The sequence below is a fragment of the Phacochoerus africanus genome, chromosome X, assembly GCF_016906955.1.
Source record: "Phacochoerus africanus isolate WHEZ1 chromosome X, ROS_Pafr_v1, whole genome shotgun sequence".
NCBI classification, from domain to species: domain Eukaryota; kingdom Metazoa; phylum Chordata; class Mammalia; order Artiodactyla; family Suidae; genus Phacochoerus; species Phacochoerus africanus.
The window spans coordinates 86,798,092-86,812,173 of NC_062560.1; the positions used below are offsets into that span (position 1 = coordinate 86,798,092).

Consider the following 14,082-nt stretch of genomic DNA (forward strand, 5'->3'; position numbering starts at 1 on the left):
TTCTGCTGAGCCATGACAGGAACTCCATTGACTTTTTTTTTAAGTTCCATGAAGGAAGGCACCATGTTTGTTTGAGTTGCCACTGGATCCCCTGCACCTAGCACAGTACGAGGACTTAATAGGCACATAGCAAGTGCTCAAGAAATAGTAAGGGCGTGAAATAGAAGGATGGGTATAAAAACATCTCAGAGGCCAACCTCAGGATGCAGATGTCTCACCCCCACTCCTACATCTCTCATATTTTTCATATTCTGCTGAAAACACTAGCTTTCCAGATATTTCAGACACCTGCCACTTGCTATATTCCCCCTCACTGTCCTAAATTTCCTTCCTATTAAATTCCTTGGATGCTTGACATTTGCAATAATGGATGCAGTTCTCTCGTCTCCCCTCCACCCTCTCCAAAATGAAACACTAGCAGTGTTCTCTCCACCGTTAAGAGGTACTCTTTCAGAACCGAACCCCTCCTCCCCTCCAGCACTAGAAAGGGCTCTATTATTAAAATGTCAGAGAAAAAGCTACAGAATGCAATGCCCGGGGTCATCTTCACCCAGCCTTGTTCCTTATTACCTGTGCCACTTGATTGTGTTTCTCGGGGATATTTTTCAGATGGTTAGACCGTACACAGACAATGTTCCTGTCTGTGGAAAGAAAAGAATTTGATTTGCATGGTTTTCTTCCTAAGAGATTATTTAGAAGAAAATGTCTGGCAAGCCAAATCCCTCTTTCAAAGAGGCATATGCAGATATGAAGAAGTAAAGTGCCTAATTCAAGATCAAGGCCATTTTTCAGAGAAAAACTGTTTCCTGGTCTGGCCATTAAAAGGCATATTCTTAAAGGAGCTAGTCCACAATATTTCCTCTCATGCCACAAATGCACAATAGGAGAATATCTGCTTTCTGTTCAGTTTAAGAGGGAAATAAAATGTAATGGGTTTTGTTTTTCTGTTAGTGAACAGCAGAACACTGACGTCATATACTCATTTAACTCAGCACACAGGGGAAAAAAAGGAAGCCAAGTGTCTGCCCTAATGAACTGTAGTTTAAGGCATATGGATATTAAACAGTGTGACTAATATAAAATGATGGTGTTTCAAGTGGATTTATTGGAAATGGGCAAACGGAAAGTTCAGGAATGGAATCTGGGAATGGATAGTGGAATTAAGTCTCAGAAATATGCAATCGTGATTTCCCTCACCAGCACTCACCTGCCCTACCAATTACTTTAAAGTGGATTTATCAGAGAAAGCTCTAGTTTTCAGGGTTATGGGGATGCGGAATAGAAAGGGCGTCTCTTGAATAAGCAGGAGACCTGCTCCCATCACAGAGAGTAACATAAAATGATGATGACGATGATAATGAGAAAATAGCATCACCAGCATTAACATTTATGAAGTGTTGGCAGTTCCTGTTGTGGCTCAGTGGGTTAAGAACCTGACATTGTCTCTGTGAGGGTGCAGGTTCAATCCCTGGACTCGCTCAGGGGGTTAAGAATCCAGTGTTGCTGCAAGTTGTGGCATAGGTCACAAATGTGGCTCAAATCTGGCATTGCTGTAGCTGTGGTGTAGTCCTCAGGTACAGCTCCAATTCAACGAATGGCACAGGAACTTCCATGTGTTGCAGGTGCAGCCCTAAAAAGCAAAAAAAAAAAAAAAAATTAAAGTAGAAAAGAAAAAAAATTTATGAAGTGCTTACCAGGTCTCAGGCCTATGGCATTTTTGTTTGTTTGTTTTTGTCTTTTTAGGGCCACACTCATGGCACATGGAAGTTCCCAGGCTAGGGGCCAAATGGGAGCTGTAGCTGCCAGCTTATGCCACAGCCACAGCAACCCGGGATCCAAGCCGTGTCTGCAATCTACACCACAGCTCACAGCAATGCTGGATCCTTAACCCACTGAGTGAGGCCAGGGATGAAACCTGCGTTCTCATGGATCCTAGTCAGATTCATTTCTGCTGAACCAGGATGGGAACTCCCCAGGCCTATGGCTTTTAGAGGAAGAAAGTGTGGGGGGATGGCAAGGAAGGGGATTGATTCCTAGCACTAAATTACAATGAGTACCCACCAAAAAGTATCCCAAATTAACCTCGTGATCGTGTTGTGCATCAAAGACTTCCAATTCAACCTTCTCCTTTAAAGCCTTTCCCCTCCCACTGACACTGTTCTCTACAGCCTTCTCTTTCCTCTCAGTCTTTGGTTTGTTATTTCTACTAGTCACGGCCTTCAACTGACCTCTCCAAGTTCCCAGGTAGTACCCCACGGTCTTTGGATTGCCATCTGGACCTCGGTTCACAGAGAAGGTGGACTTATTTCGGTAGCCATCAATGACAGGCTGGAGAAGGCAAAAGGGCAGGAAAGGGACAATTAAGTCAAATAAAACCACAGAGGACAACAATACAAGGAATGAAAGAATGTTCTCTGGATGACAACGAATGATGCTTGGAAGGTATGGCATATGTGAAAGTCCATGGCTAAGAAGATCAAAGCATTCTGTAGACACTCCATAGAAGAAAGGAGTTACAATCATGCCATAGAGAAGGAGTTGGAAAACTTTTTCAGTACACGACCAGATAATAAATTATTTTAGGTTTTGCAGGCCATATGGTCCCTGTCCTATCCAACTCTGCCATGGTAGTCCAAAAATATCTGTAGACAATCCACAAACAAGTGAGCTCAGCTGTGTTCTGATAAAACTTTATTTACAAAGTCAAGCAGCAGAACATATATGTCCTCAGGGTCATGGTTTGCCAGTCTCTGCCACAAATTAAATTCTATCTCTCTGTGGCCTCATCAGAAGGTTTTCAAAGTTTGGAATCATTCTAAGGAGGTAGTAGTATACTGGTTGAGAAAGTGGGCTTTGCATCAGATTGACCTGAGTATAAGCCTCAGCTCTGGCACTTGCTAGATGTGTGTCCTTGGGCAAATCACTTAATCTCTGTGAGCCCCAAGTATTCATCTGTAAACTGATAGTGTCTCTCCTTCAGTGTGACTGTAAACAGTAAACAAGACAATAATGCCTTTTACTCACTCAGTACACGGTCCCCAGCAAGCGCCCACCGGTTAAGTATTGGCTAGTATTATTAGCTATTCAGGGGACTTAGTAGATAAAAGGATAGGGAAGTGGGAGCTTACAGAAGGTATAATAGGATGGAGACAGCAACACAGCCCCTCAGATCTGGGTGCAGCTGTTGTCACACTGATTCCATTGAGCATTTGAAGGTAAGATTCCAATCTCTGTAAAATTTTCTTCTGAGCTTCAAATTTCACCTGCAAAAGAATATAAGCAATGAAACAAAAGACTTCTGCAGTTGTTATCTCAAAGAATAGAAAAGAGAGAGGATAAGAGAAGGCTGTCCTACGGATTCATGGGTCATGGTCTCAGCAGATAAGGAACTCGGAATAAGAGAATAGCAATAGGCCTAATGAGGTATCAGGAAAAGGTCAAGTGGGGCTCTTGTGTAAGCTCATCATTTTATCTGACCTTTCAGACTGAACATTCCAGCTATATGTTTTGTACAGTCCAGGAGAACGTGCAATGATAATGGAAATGTTCTCCATTGGTGTTATGTTCTATGTGATATGGCAGCCGACACTAGCTACATGTGGCTACTGAGCATTTGAACTGTGACTCATGCGACAGAGGAACTGAATGTTTAATCTTCTTTTATTGTAATTAATTTCTACAGTCAGCTCTATCACATGACACAAGCATTCCTACATCACACTATGCAAAAATTACTCAAAAGAAATCACAGGGCTCATAGGAAAGTGGAGTTGGGCACACACATTCCAAAATTTCATCACTAACACACAGAGAAAAGATAGGAACCTAATAAAACTAATCCAGTTTTATACATTAAATGGTTAAACAATGTATAAATACTACAATAAAGATGGCATGTTACTCTGATGAAGACCTGAAGTTTGCTCCTGGAAGTGGCTATCCACTTGTGAGTTATCATGAGCTGGTGAAAGGAGGATTAAGTGGGTGGGACAGAAAGTTCTCACAGCAGAGGTGAATGAGTGCAACTCATAACACACTTAATGAACTGAGGGAGCCGGGAGATGTCTGAGGTGTGTATGTGCGGGTTCACTGTATGAATCCTTATGCAGCTCAGTTAAGCCAGGGGCAAATCCCCTCTTTTACCCAGTGTTTCTGGCAGACAAAATCACTCCTAAGCAAATGTAAAATCTGCATTATGTTCAAATTATTGCCTAATAGATCAAGCCATTGGAACAGATATTCATTTTTATTTTATTTTTATTTTTTGCTTTTTAGGGCTGTACCTGCAGCATATGGAGATTCCCAAGCTAGGGGTCCAATTGGAGCTACAGCTGCTGGCCTACAACACAGCCACAGCAACGCAGGATCCGAGCCTCATCTGCAACTGATACCACAGCTCACGGCCATGCCAGATACTTAACCCACTGATCGAGGCCAGGGATCGAACCCACAACCTCATGGTTCCTAGTAGGATTCGTTTCCACTGCACCATGACAGAAACTCTCAAATTTTTGTTTTTAAAGCAAGCATTATAGAAGAATTGACTGTATTTAAGTTTAAATAGCCACATGTAGGTAGTGGCTACCATGCTGGAAAGTAGGGCTATATATATGACACAGCAAGAGCACTTGCTACTCACACACAGAGAGCTCTAAGAATAACCATAAGAACAAAAAAAGCAAAGAAGAAAGGAAACAGGTATTTGGATATACAGCTCTAGAGTTTGGAAGACATAACTGGCCTGAAGTGAAGACTTCAGAGTCATTAGCATGTTGAGTTTAAAGACCCTTTGGGGCCTCTGGGTAGATTTGTCAAGCCAAGCTTCCTACAGAGTTCTCTTGCGCTGCAGTGCATTAAGGCTCCGGTGTCGTCACTGCATCGGCTTGGGTCATTGCTGTGGTGTGGCTTCAATCCCTGGCCAGGAAATTTTCAAATTGGCCAAAAAAAAAATGCTTCCTATAAGTCTAGCACCAGTCACCTGGTGGAATGGGAGAGTGAAGACTTAAGCTGGGTACCTACCTTGAGCTGTTCTTCATAGCTCAGCCTCCAGAGTGGTGTCACAACATCAGCCAGCCTTGAATGAAATAATCCAGGCACTTCATTCATTATGTAAACATGTACTGCACACCTACTATGCATAAATACTTCCTGCCACCATTTTCTCTGGCATTTTACTTATTCAGAAGACCTAACTCTCATGCCCCCTGGGGAAACAGAGTCTGGGAGAAGAGCCCATTTTGGTGCTGTCTACTTAACAAAGCAGAACAGATGGGCAAACCTAATATAAGAAAAACCCAGATTTATCAGAAGGTAATTAATCTTATTACAAAAAGGCTTCACTGTTGGGTTCCTTTAAATAGCTCACCTCCCTAATGCTTTTAAAGTATAATTTAATTTAGAAAATACATTTGTTGCATAAAATGAGGTACATTTGTGTTTGAATGGCTGCAATGGGACTCTTCATTTCTAATCCATCTAACCTCTGACTCCCTGCTTTTCAGCATACCTGCCCTGGAACTTTTTAGAGATAAGGTCCCCATTTAATAGGCCCTTTCTGACAATAACACACATAACAGCAAGGAGAAAATTTTCTGCAGTCCAAAAGCATTTCCACCAGCATCCCTTAGATGTCTGAGGTTTGCCCTGGGTATCCTACCTAAGCTGCTTCCATGAATCTCTGCAATGCCACACTGTTTGTCAGGAATACAGAACTTCAACAGGCCCAGAGATTCAGACTTGTTAAGAGGAAGGGATTATCAACCAGGGCCTTACCTTTCCTGCCAGGAACCATCTAGTGGCCCACAATGTCTTGGTTTCTTCTGACTTTTCTGTTGTCCTCTTTGATGCTTCTTGGCTACCACATGGGTGAAGTTTCCCTTACACGCTGAGCCCAGAAAGAGCTGTGACCAAGCTGGAGACTTTGTGGCACACCAGGGGAACAGTCCCGGTTTGGAGAAGGGACCCACCCTGGAGAGGAAGCATCTCAGGCTGTGCATCAGGACCTGAACACCTGCCAATCACAGAAACACTAAAATTCACCTGCCTGAAAGGTGGGCAAACAGAAGCTGGGAAACAGAGGCACAACCGCCAAAGCCCTTCATTCACTTACAAACCTTAGAGAAACCCAGCAATGAGTACAGTGCCTGGCACAGAGTCAACACTTGGAAGAACTGAATTTATTGCACACCATACGCACTGGCTTAGGCTCCCAAAAGATGAGGAAAAGAGGAGTTCCCATTGTGGTGCAGCAGAAACGAATCCAACTAGTATCTATGGGGATGTGGTTTTGATCCCCAGCATTGCTCAGTGGGTCGGGGATCCAGCGTTGCTGTGAGCTGCGGTGTAGGTCGCAGACGTGGCTTGGATCTGGCGTTGCTGTGAGCTGTAGGGTAGGCTGACAGGTGTAGCTCCAATTTGATCCCTAGCCTGGGAACTTCCACATGCCGTGGGTGCGGCCCTAAAAAGCAAAAATAAACAAATAAACAGGAGTTCCCGTCGTGGCGCAGTGGTTAACGAATCCGACTAGGAACCATGAGGTTGCGGGTTCGGTCCCTGCCCTTGCTCAGTGGGTTAACGATCCGGCGTTGCCGTGAGCTGTGGTGTAGGTTGCAGATGCGGCTCGGATCCTGCGTTGCTGTGGCTCTGGCGTAGGCTGGTGGCTACAGCTCCGATTTGACCCCTAGCCTGGGAACCTCCATATGCCGCGGGAGCGGCCCAAAGAAATAGCAAAAAGACAAAAATAAATAAATAAATAAATAAACAAGCAAACGCATAAATAAATAATTGTTTTTAAAAAAGATAAGGAAAAGATAGTTCTAGTCCTCCAGGAAAGAGTTCAACTCTCTGGATACACTTCTATGGCCAGTCCCTCTCCATCTTCTGCCCTCCCACTCAACAACCAATCCATCAACTAATATTTAGCTATCTTTAGTAAGTGCTTACTACATGCCAGGCACTATGCTACACTAGATGCCAGAGGGGTTACAACGGCTATATTCTAATTGAGGAGATCAATAGATAAAACATAACACAATATGCCTGGTTCCTGATGAGTTCTCAGGAAAGGCCTCCCAGAGCAAACAGGCCTTGCACCAGGTCTTAAAGGATGGCACAAAGGTGAACCAGATATTTGGAAGAGAGTGGCTAGACCAGTCCAGCTAAAATGGTAGCTCATTTTAGGGAATAGTGGAAATAAGGCTAAAAAGTTACATCAACAGGAGATCTGGAAGAACTTTAATGCCTGAATAAAATATGCACTTTATTGTGAAGGCAAAGGGAGTTGATAGAGGCTTCATGTAGTAAAGATGAAATATGGAAGTTTATAAAAAGCAAAGTCATTTTTGAGGCATGTGTTTGAAACGGGAGGGAAATATCCAAATGGATATTGCATCTAACAAGCAAGTAGAGAAGCAGTACCACAGGTCAGGAGAGAAGTCAAGGCTAGAGATTTGGTCAAGTGTCCAAGAAAAATACAAGCTTTAGGAGTTCCCATTATGGCACAATGGAAACGAATCCGACTAGGAGCCATGAAGTTGTGGGTTCAATCCCTGGCCTCGCTCAGTGGGTTAAGGATCTGGCGTTGCCATGAGCTGTGGTGTAGGTCACAGACATGGCTCAGTTCTGGCATTGCTGTGGCTATGTTGTAGGCCAGCAGCTGCAGCTCCAATTTGACCCCTAGCCTGGGAACTCCATATGACACGGGTGCAACCCTAAAAGAAAGAAAGGAAGGAAGGAAGGAAGGAAGGAAGGAAGGAAGGAAGGAAGGAAGGAAGAAAGAAAGAAAGAAAGAAAGAAAGAAAGAAAGAAAGAGAGGGAGGGAGGAAGGAAGGAAGAAATACAAGCTTTAAATAAAAAAAAAAGAGCTTTTAGTAAAGAGAAGAATAAAATGACTAAACCTGGGACAAAAGCAATACTTGGAAAGCAAGAAGAAATGCTGGTGACCTGGGAGAACCAGGAGAGTGTGGAGCTTGGAGGCCAAGGGAGATGCCTTTTGGGAAAAGCACTGATGCATCCAGTAAGACTCAGGCCAAAGAAAAGAGGGGGAAATAAGGCAATGGGAAGTGGCAGGAAGTCAGGACAAATGAAGTTTGAGGAGCTTAGGCACACAGACACTAGAGTCAGGCAGGCCTGACTGGTCCCCTGGCTCCACGGCTTACTAGCGAGGTGGCCTTTGGCAGGTTAATCATTCTTTCTGACCTTCCTTTTTTTCATCTGTAAAATGGAAATAATAATAGCACTTGCCTCATAGAGTGGCTGTTAAGAGTTAAAAGACAACTAACAAAAAGCACTTAGCAGGAGATTAAATACAGATGATGTTTGTAAAGCTCTGAACACAGCATTTCCAGTATCTGGGAAAAACTCAGTAAGTGTTAATTATAACTGTCATGATGTTTAAGGATAGTATGGGACTGAGTGGAGGTGGCAATTAAAGGAGGGAAGCAGGGGGGAAGGAATAATGGGAGTAACTGTGAGTCAAAAGCTGGAAGAATTAGAACAGGTGAATTCCTCTTCCTCCAACACAGGACTCTAAGTTGTTGCCTATTTACATTATAGTGCCTGACCATAGATGGGTAACTTTTTTGAGTACCCAATTCATGTAAATGGTCTTGGCCAGACACCTCACTGATATGTTTTGACATTATGGTTTTTTTGCTCTTGTCCTCTACCTTGGATCTCATCCCAATGTTAAGTCATACCTTAATTAGAATTAAATATATTTATTTTAGGGCTGAACCTGCAGCATATGGAAGTTCCGGGAGCTAAGGCTCAAATTGGAGCTACAGCTGCCAGCCTATGCCATGGCCACGGCAACACCAAATCCGAGCCACATCTGCGACCTACACCACAGCTTGTGGCAACACCAGATCTTTAAACCCACTGAGTGATGTCAGGGATTGGACTCTCATCCTCAAGGACACTATGTCAGATTCTTGACCCACTGAGCCATAATGGGAACTCCTATTTATTTTTATTTTTTTTGGCCACATCCACAGTATATGGAAGTTCCTGGGCCAGGGATCAAATCTGAGCCACAGTTGCAGCAACACTGGATCCTTAACCCTCTGCACCAGGCAGGGGATCAAACCCGCAGAGACAATGCTGTATCCTTAAGCTGCTGCACCACAGCAGGAACTCCCAGAATGATATATATTTAAAATCCATGTATGGAATAGATTTATTCACAAAGATTCTTCCACGGCAAAAAAGGGAACCCTCCTACAACTGTTGGTGGGAATGTCAGTTGTTATAGACACTACGAAAAGCAGAATGGAGATCCCTCAGAAAACTAAGGATAGAATTACTATATGATCCAAAAATTCCACTCCTGGGTATATATCCAGACAAAATTATAATTCAAAAAGATACATGCACCCCTATGTTCACTGCATTGCTATTCACAGTAGCCAAGACATGGAAACAACCTAAATGTCCATTGGCTGATGAATGAATTAAGATTTGGTACATACACACAATGGAATACTACTCAGCCATAAAAAAGGACAAAATAAGGCCATTTACAGCAACAAGGATCCAACTAGAGATTCTCATACTAAGTAAGACAGAAAGAGAAAGACAAATACCATATGATACCACTTATATGTGAAATTGTAACCGAGCAGGACCCTGGTGAAAGTTCTAACAGAAATAAATATAAGCTAGCCCAGAATTCAGGTGTTAGTGATAACACACTCCACTCAACTCCCAGGAAGGGGCAAGTAGTTAGGAACATGGGCTCTGGGGCTGTGCTTCTCACCAGCTTGGTGACTTTGGGCAAGTTACTTAAGTGCTATGAATCTCGGTGTCACCATCTATAAAAATAGGACTGCTAACACCTAGCTTTCAGGGTATGGTATGAAGAATTACATGTGCTCACTTATATAGGAAGTTATCAGGACTATGCCTAAAACAGCAGCTACTCAATGTGTGTCACAGCCGTGCCTCAGGCTCTGATTCGAAGCATGTCACTTGAATTTCTTGTAGCTCAATGTGTCCCACCTGAGAAACTGGCGAGATATAATCATGCGTGTACATGCTGTGAGGATAAGAACAATTATGTGGAAACTTAAAAAACAACACACAGGCAGTTCCCACTGTGGCACAGCAGAGATGAATCTGACTAGTATCCCTGAGGACTTGGGTTCGATCCCTGGCCTTGCTCAGTGGGTTAAGGATCCAGCATTGCCGTGAGCTGTAGTGTAGGTTGCAGACATGGCTTGGATCCCACCACTGCCATGGCTGGCTGGCAACTGCAGCTCTGATTCGACCCCTAGCCTGGGACCTTCCATATGCCATGCGTGCAACCCTAAAAAGCAAAACAAACAAACAAACAAAAAAAACACAAACAAACAAAAAAAAAATAGCACACAAACTTTCCTACCCTCTGCATTAGTGTCTGCTCAAGTGTAGCAAGCTTAAGGCCTTCCCTGGACCACCTGTCAATACTATCAAGTGTGGGACCTATGATAGACCTTTTTCAAGGTGAGATAAATGTGTGTGTTTGATAGGAGGAAAAGCAAAAGCCAGAGAGAGGAAATGTGTGAAGGGGCAGGAGACAAAGAATAAAGAATGGTTTGGAGGGAGAGACTCAGGCGGCCCAGTGCCTCCAGCTGACAGAGAAGTACGAAGGCCCATTTAGGGGTTGTCAGAGGAGGGGGGACAAGGGAACTGAGGAATCTGAACACAGCTATCCCTACCCCATGACATGGAAAATTTTTGGTGAATGTGTGGGCCCTCTCCCTGGTGACTGACATGGTAACCATGCTCCCCTTGCCCTAGACCCCTTGTCCTTATAGGTTTCTTTTTCCAGATTACCAGGCATAGGAGATCCCATTGTGGTACAGCGGAAATGAATCCAACTAGCATCCATGAGGATGCAGGTTCCATCCTTGGCCTCGCTCAGTGGGTTAAGGATCCCACGTTGCCGTGAGCTGTGGTTTAGGTCGCAGACACGGGTCAGATCCTGCATTGCTGTGGCTGTGGCCAGCAGCTGCATTCCGATTCGACCCCTAGCCTGGGACCTTCCATATGCCACCAGTGCGCCCCCCCCCCAAAAAAAAAAACCAGACATAGTCAAAGAAAGGACTCCACTATTCCAGGGTGCCAACCAGACATCTATCTCTCCTGGTAAAGAGCCTCTCATCATACTTGGTAATTTCTGTAATTAAATATATTTTTCTAGGTGGCACAGTAATAACAGTCAGAGTGAGTTATAGTTGTTCGTTTCTTGATGTCAGAGGGGGCATTTGTTCACAGAAAAGACTATTTTGTTGTTAAAGTTCTTTCTGTTTTAAATAAATGCTTGGGTTCAAAAAAAGAAAAAAAAGTGTGTAATAACTGCTCTATTTCTGCCTCAGGAATTGATCAGAAAGGGACTCAGGATCCAGAGCTGCCAAATAGGAAGGTAGACTAACTTTTTCAGTCTGGAATAGCTAACCAGCCTGAAATGCTCAGAGGGGTTCAAAGCAGAGACTACGTGGTAGGTCTGATCCTCCCAGAGCCAAGATCTCCTTAGAGCAAAATGTTCACCCACGGAAGAGGATACTGCTTACACTCTCCGTTCACCCTTCCTACAGTTGGCCTGGCCCCAAACATGGTTCCTGGCTAAACCTGATGGACAGAGGGGGTTGCTGCTCCGTCCTGACTGCAGCCCCTTCACCAGCCCCTCCATCCCTCTCTTCTCTGGGCAAATTCTGTCCACCGCGTTCGTTAAGAAGGGTAACATGGAAGAAACACTAGGAAAGGCTACCCTTGAACTTGGGCCGGCTGAAGGGCCTGGGGAGCTGGGAAGGGGTAAGGCAGAGGTCAGAGCACAGGTGAATGCTGGGCTGGACGTGACCACACGCAGGCCTGTCTTTCCAACTCCTGGCGGCGCGGGCAGTTTGGCGCAGTAAACAGTTTTCTGTAGTGTAGGGGATAAATCGAGTTTTCGGACACTCCAGGTACCCCTCCCTTACCTTCGTAACCAATCCTCTTACAAACCGGAGGCGGGTCATGAAGAGATCAGCTAAGGGCCCGGATCGCAGCCACGGGATAGAGTCACTTCCTGGTGCGCCCGGCGCTTTGACTCCCGACGCGCACGCACCCGGCCCGGGGCGGGCGCGGCAGGACGCGGGGTTCCCACGGGGCGCTAGCGGGCCCGGCCCCAGGCAGCACGTCTCAGGAAGCCCTCCTCCGGCTTTGCCCGGCGCACTTCTCTAGAGACCTCCCCCCATAGCTCTCATAGCCGGGTTTTTTTGCCTCGCGCCTTCCTCCCAAGTTCTCCTCCCCACCCCACTCTTCCGCGCGACCCGCCCACTGCCTGCTCTCCTCACGTTCCCATTGGTGAATCTGGATAAACCTCCAAAAGTCACTTAGAAATTCGCACTAAAGCGTAAACAGAGATATCCCCGTCGAGGGTATTTGCAGTTTAACCCTTTCAAACAAAACAAGAGTTTCTAAGGGTAGAATTTCAGGCATCGGATCCATAATGGATTGGAAGATTGGGAGGTGAAGAGTGGGATGATTTCCTCAAATTGCAACTTTTTTTTTAAAATCACCCCTACTGTGGATCATAGGGTTTTTCAGGCTTTCGCTCACCCTTTATTTTCTATTATATCAGAAAAATATTGTGTTACTATGACAAGGTAAACCTGGTAAGTGGATCCCACGCAGGGCTACTAAATCTTAAAACCTAGGAAGAATTGTTTTTCTTCAACTACAAAGTTGGAAGGAGCCTAGATACCACACACGAGTTCACTTACCAGCTCCTGAACTACATTCAGTGATTCCTGTGATTTTCAAGGAGGTCAAGAGCCTAGCCAAACGAGTAAGAGAACATTGAAGGATGCACACATGCGTGTTGAAAAAAATCTTTATTTTAATAGAGTAAAATTTACAGCAAAGTTAATCTACATTTTATGACACTTGATTTATATGTTTAATAGTAATTGGGCTTAAATGAAAAGTACTTATAGTCAGCATTTCAGTTATTTATTTATTCAAAGGATAACATGACTATTATGTGCAAGGCAGTGCATTAACCCTAGGGACTACAGGAGTGGCCCAGTAACTCAAATAACAGCAAACACTGTCAACTAGACCAAGATTCAAAGCACAGATCTGCCACTTATAATCTGTGTGAATTTGGGCTGGTTACTTAATTGCTCAGTGCTTCAGTTTACTCATCTGAAATAATGCTTATAATAATTGCACCTACCCCACTGGACTGAGATAAAGATTAAATAAGTTAATACATGCAAAATACTTAGAAGAGAGTAAGCATGCACTCAATAAATATTAGGTACTGTCATTCAAAAATAATATATACTGTGTATATACACATGTGCACACACGTGCATATATATCATTTGTCTTGAAAAATATCTCTGTATGATGTATAGAATAAATAAACTACAAGGATATATTTTACAGCACAGGGAATATACCCAATATTTTTTAATAACTTTAGAGTATAATCTATAAAAATTTTGAATCACTATGTTATATACCTGAAACCAATATAGTATTGTAAATCAACTATACCTCAATGAAAAAATTTTCAATCCGCTAAAATCCACAGCCACTTTCTTTATTTTTATAAAGAAAGGAAAAAAGAGAGATCTTTACTTCCTATTCTAAAGACTTGAGCTGGTAAATTCTTGATTCAAATTGTGGCCTTCTTAACTGCTCTAATGGCGCTTAAGCAAAATTGGAGCTCAACCACCACTTCAGGTATGCCTGCACTGTGCTATTAGGTGGGCCAGGCCAGGAGTTCCCATTGTGGCTCAGCAAAAATGGACCCGACTAGGATCCATGAGGATGTGATCCCTGGCCCTGTTCCAGCATTGCTGTGAGCTGTGGTGTAGGTCTCAGACTTGACTCTGATCCCATGTTGCTGTGGCTGTGATGTAGGCTGGCAGCTGCAACTCAGATTGGACCCCTAGCCTGGGAACTTCCATATGCCACACATATGGCCCTAAAAAAAATGGAACCAGGCCATAAAATGCATTTTGGGGTCTTTTCTCCCTTTCTCTCTTTTTAATCCCCTCTTATTTGGCAACCTATCTCTATTCCTTTCCTCACTTCTTCCCTTTCTTCTCTTTC

The 14,082-nt window shown here is 43.9% G+C and overlaps 1 protein-coding gene across 5 annotated transcripts in view; it reads right to left on the bottom strand.

Annotated features, from left to right (window-relative positions):
• TRMT2B (tRNA methyltransferase 2 homolog B) overlaps positions 1-12,242 on the bottom strand; it is a 102,680-nt gene extending 90,438 nt beyond the window's left edge. For 3 of the 5 annotated variants that reach the window (XM_047764299.1, XM_047764300.1, XM_047764298.1), the window contains exons 1-6: positions 11,955-12,242; positions 5,773-6,010; positions 5,020-5,074; positions 3,129-3,263; positions 2,229-2,328; positions 571-641 (exon numbers count right to left, since the gene is read on the bottom strand). In XM_047764299.1, coding sequence (XP_047620255.1) covers positions 571-641; positions 2,229-2,328; positions 3,129-3,263; positions 5,020-5,074; positions 5,773-5,996 — 585 coding nt within the window. In that variant the 5' untranslated portion in view covers positions 5,997-6,010; positions 11,955-12,242. The remainder of the gene's footprint in view (positions 1-570; positions 642-2,228; positions 2,329-3,128; positions 3,264-5,019; positions 5,075-5,772; positions 6,011-11,954) is intronic. The other 2 variants (XR_007132785.1, XM_047764297.1) reach the window with 1 other exon arrangement.
• Positions 12,243-14,082: the final 1,840 nt, after the last annotated feature.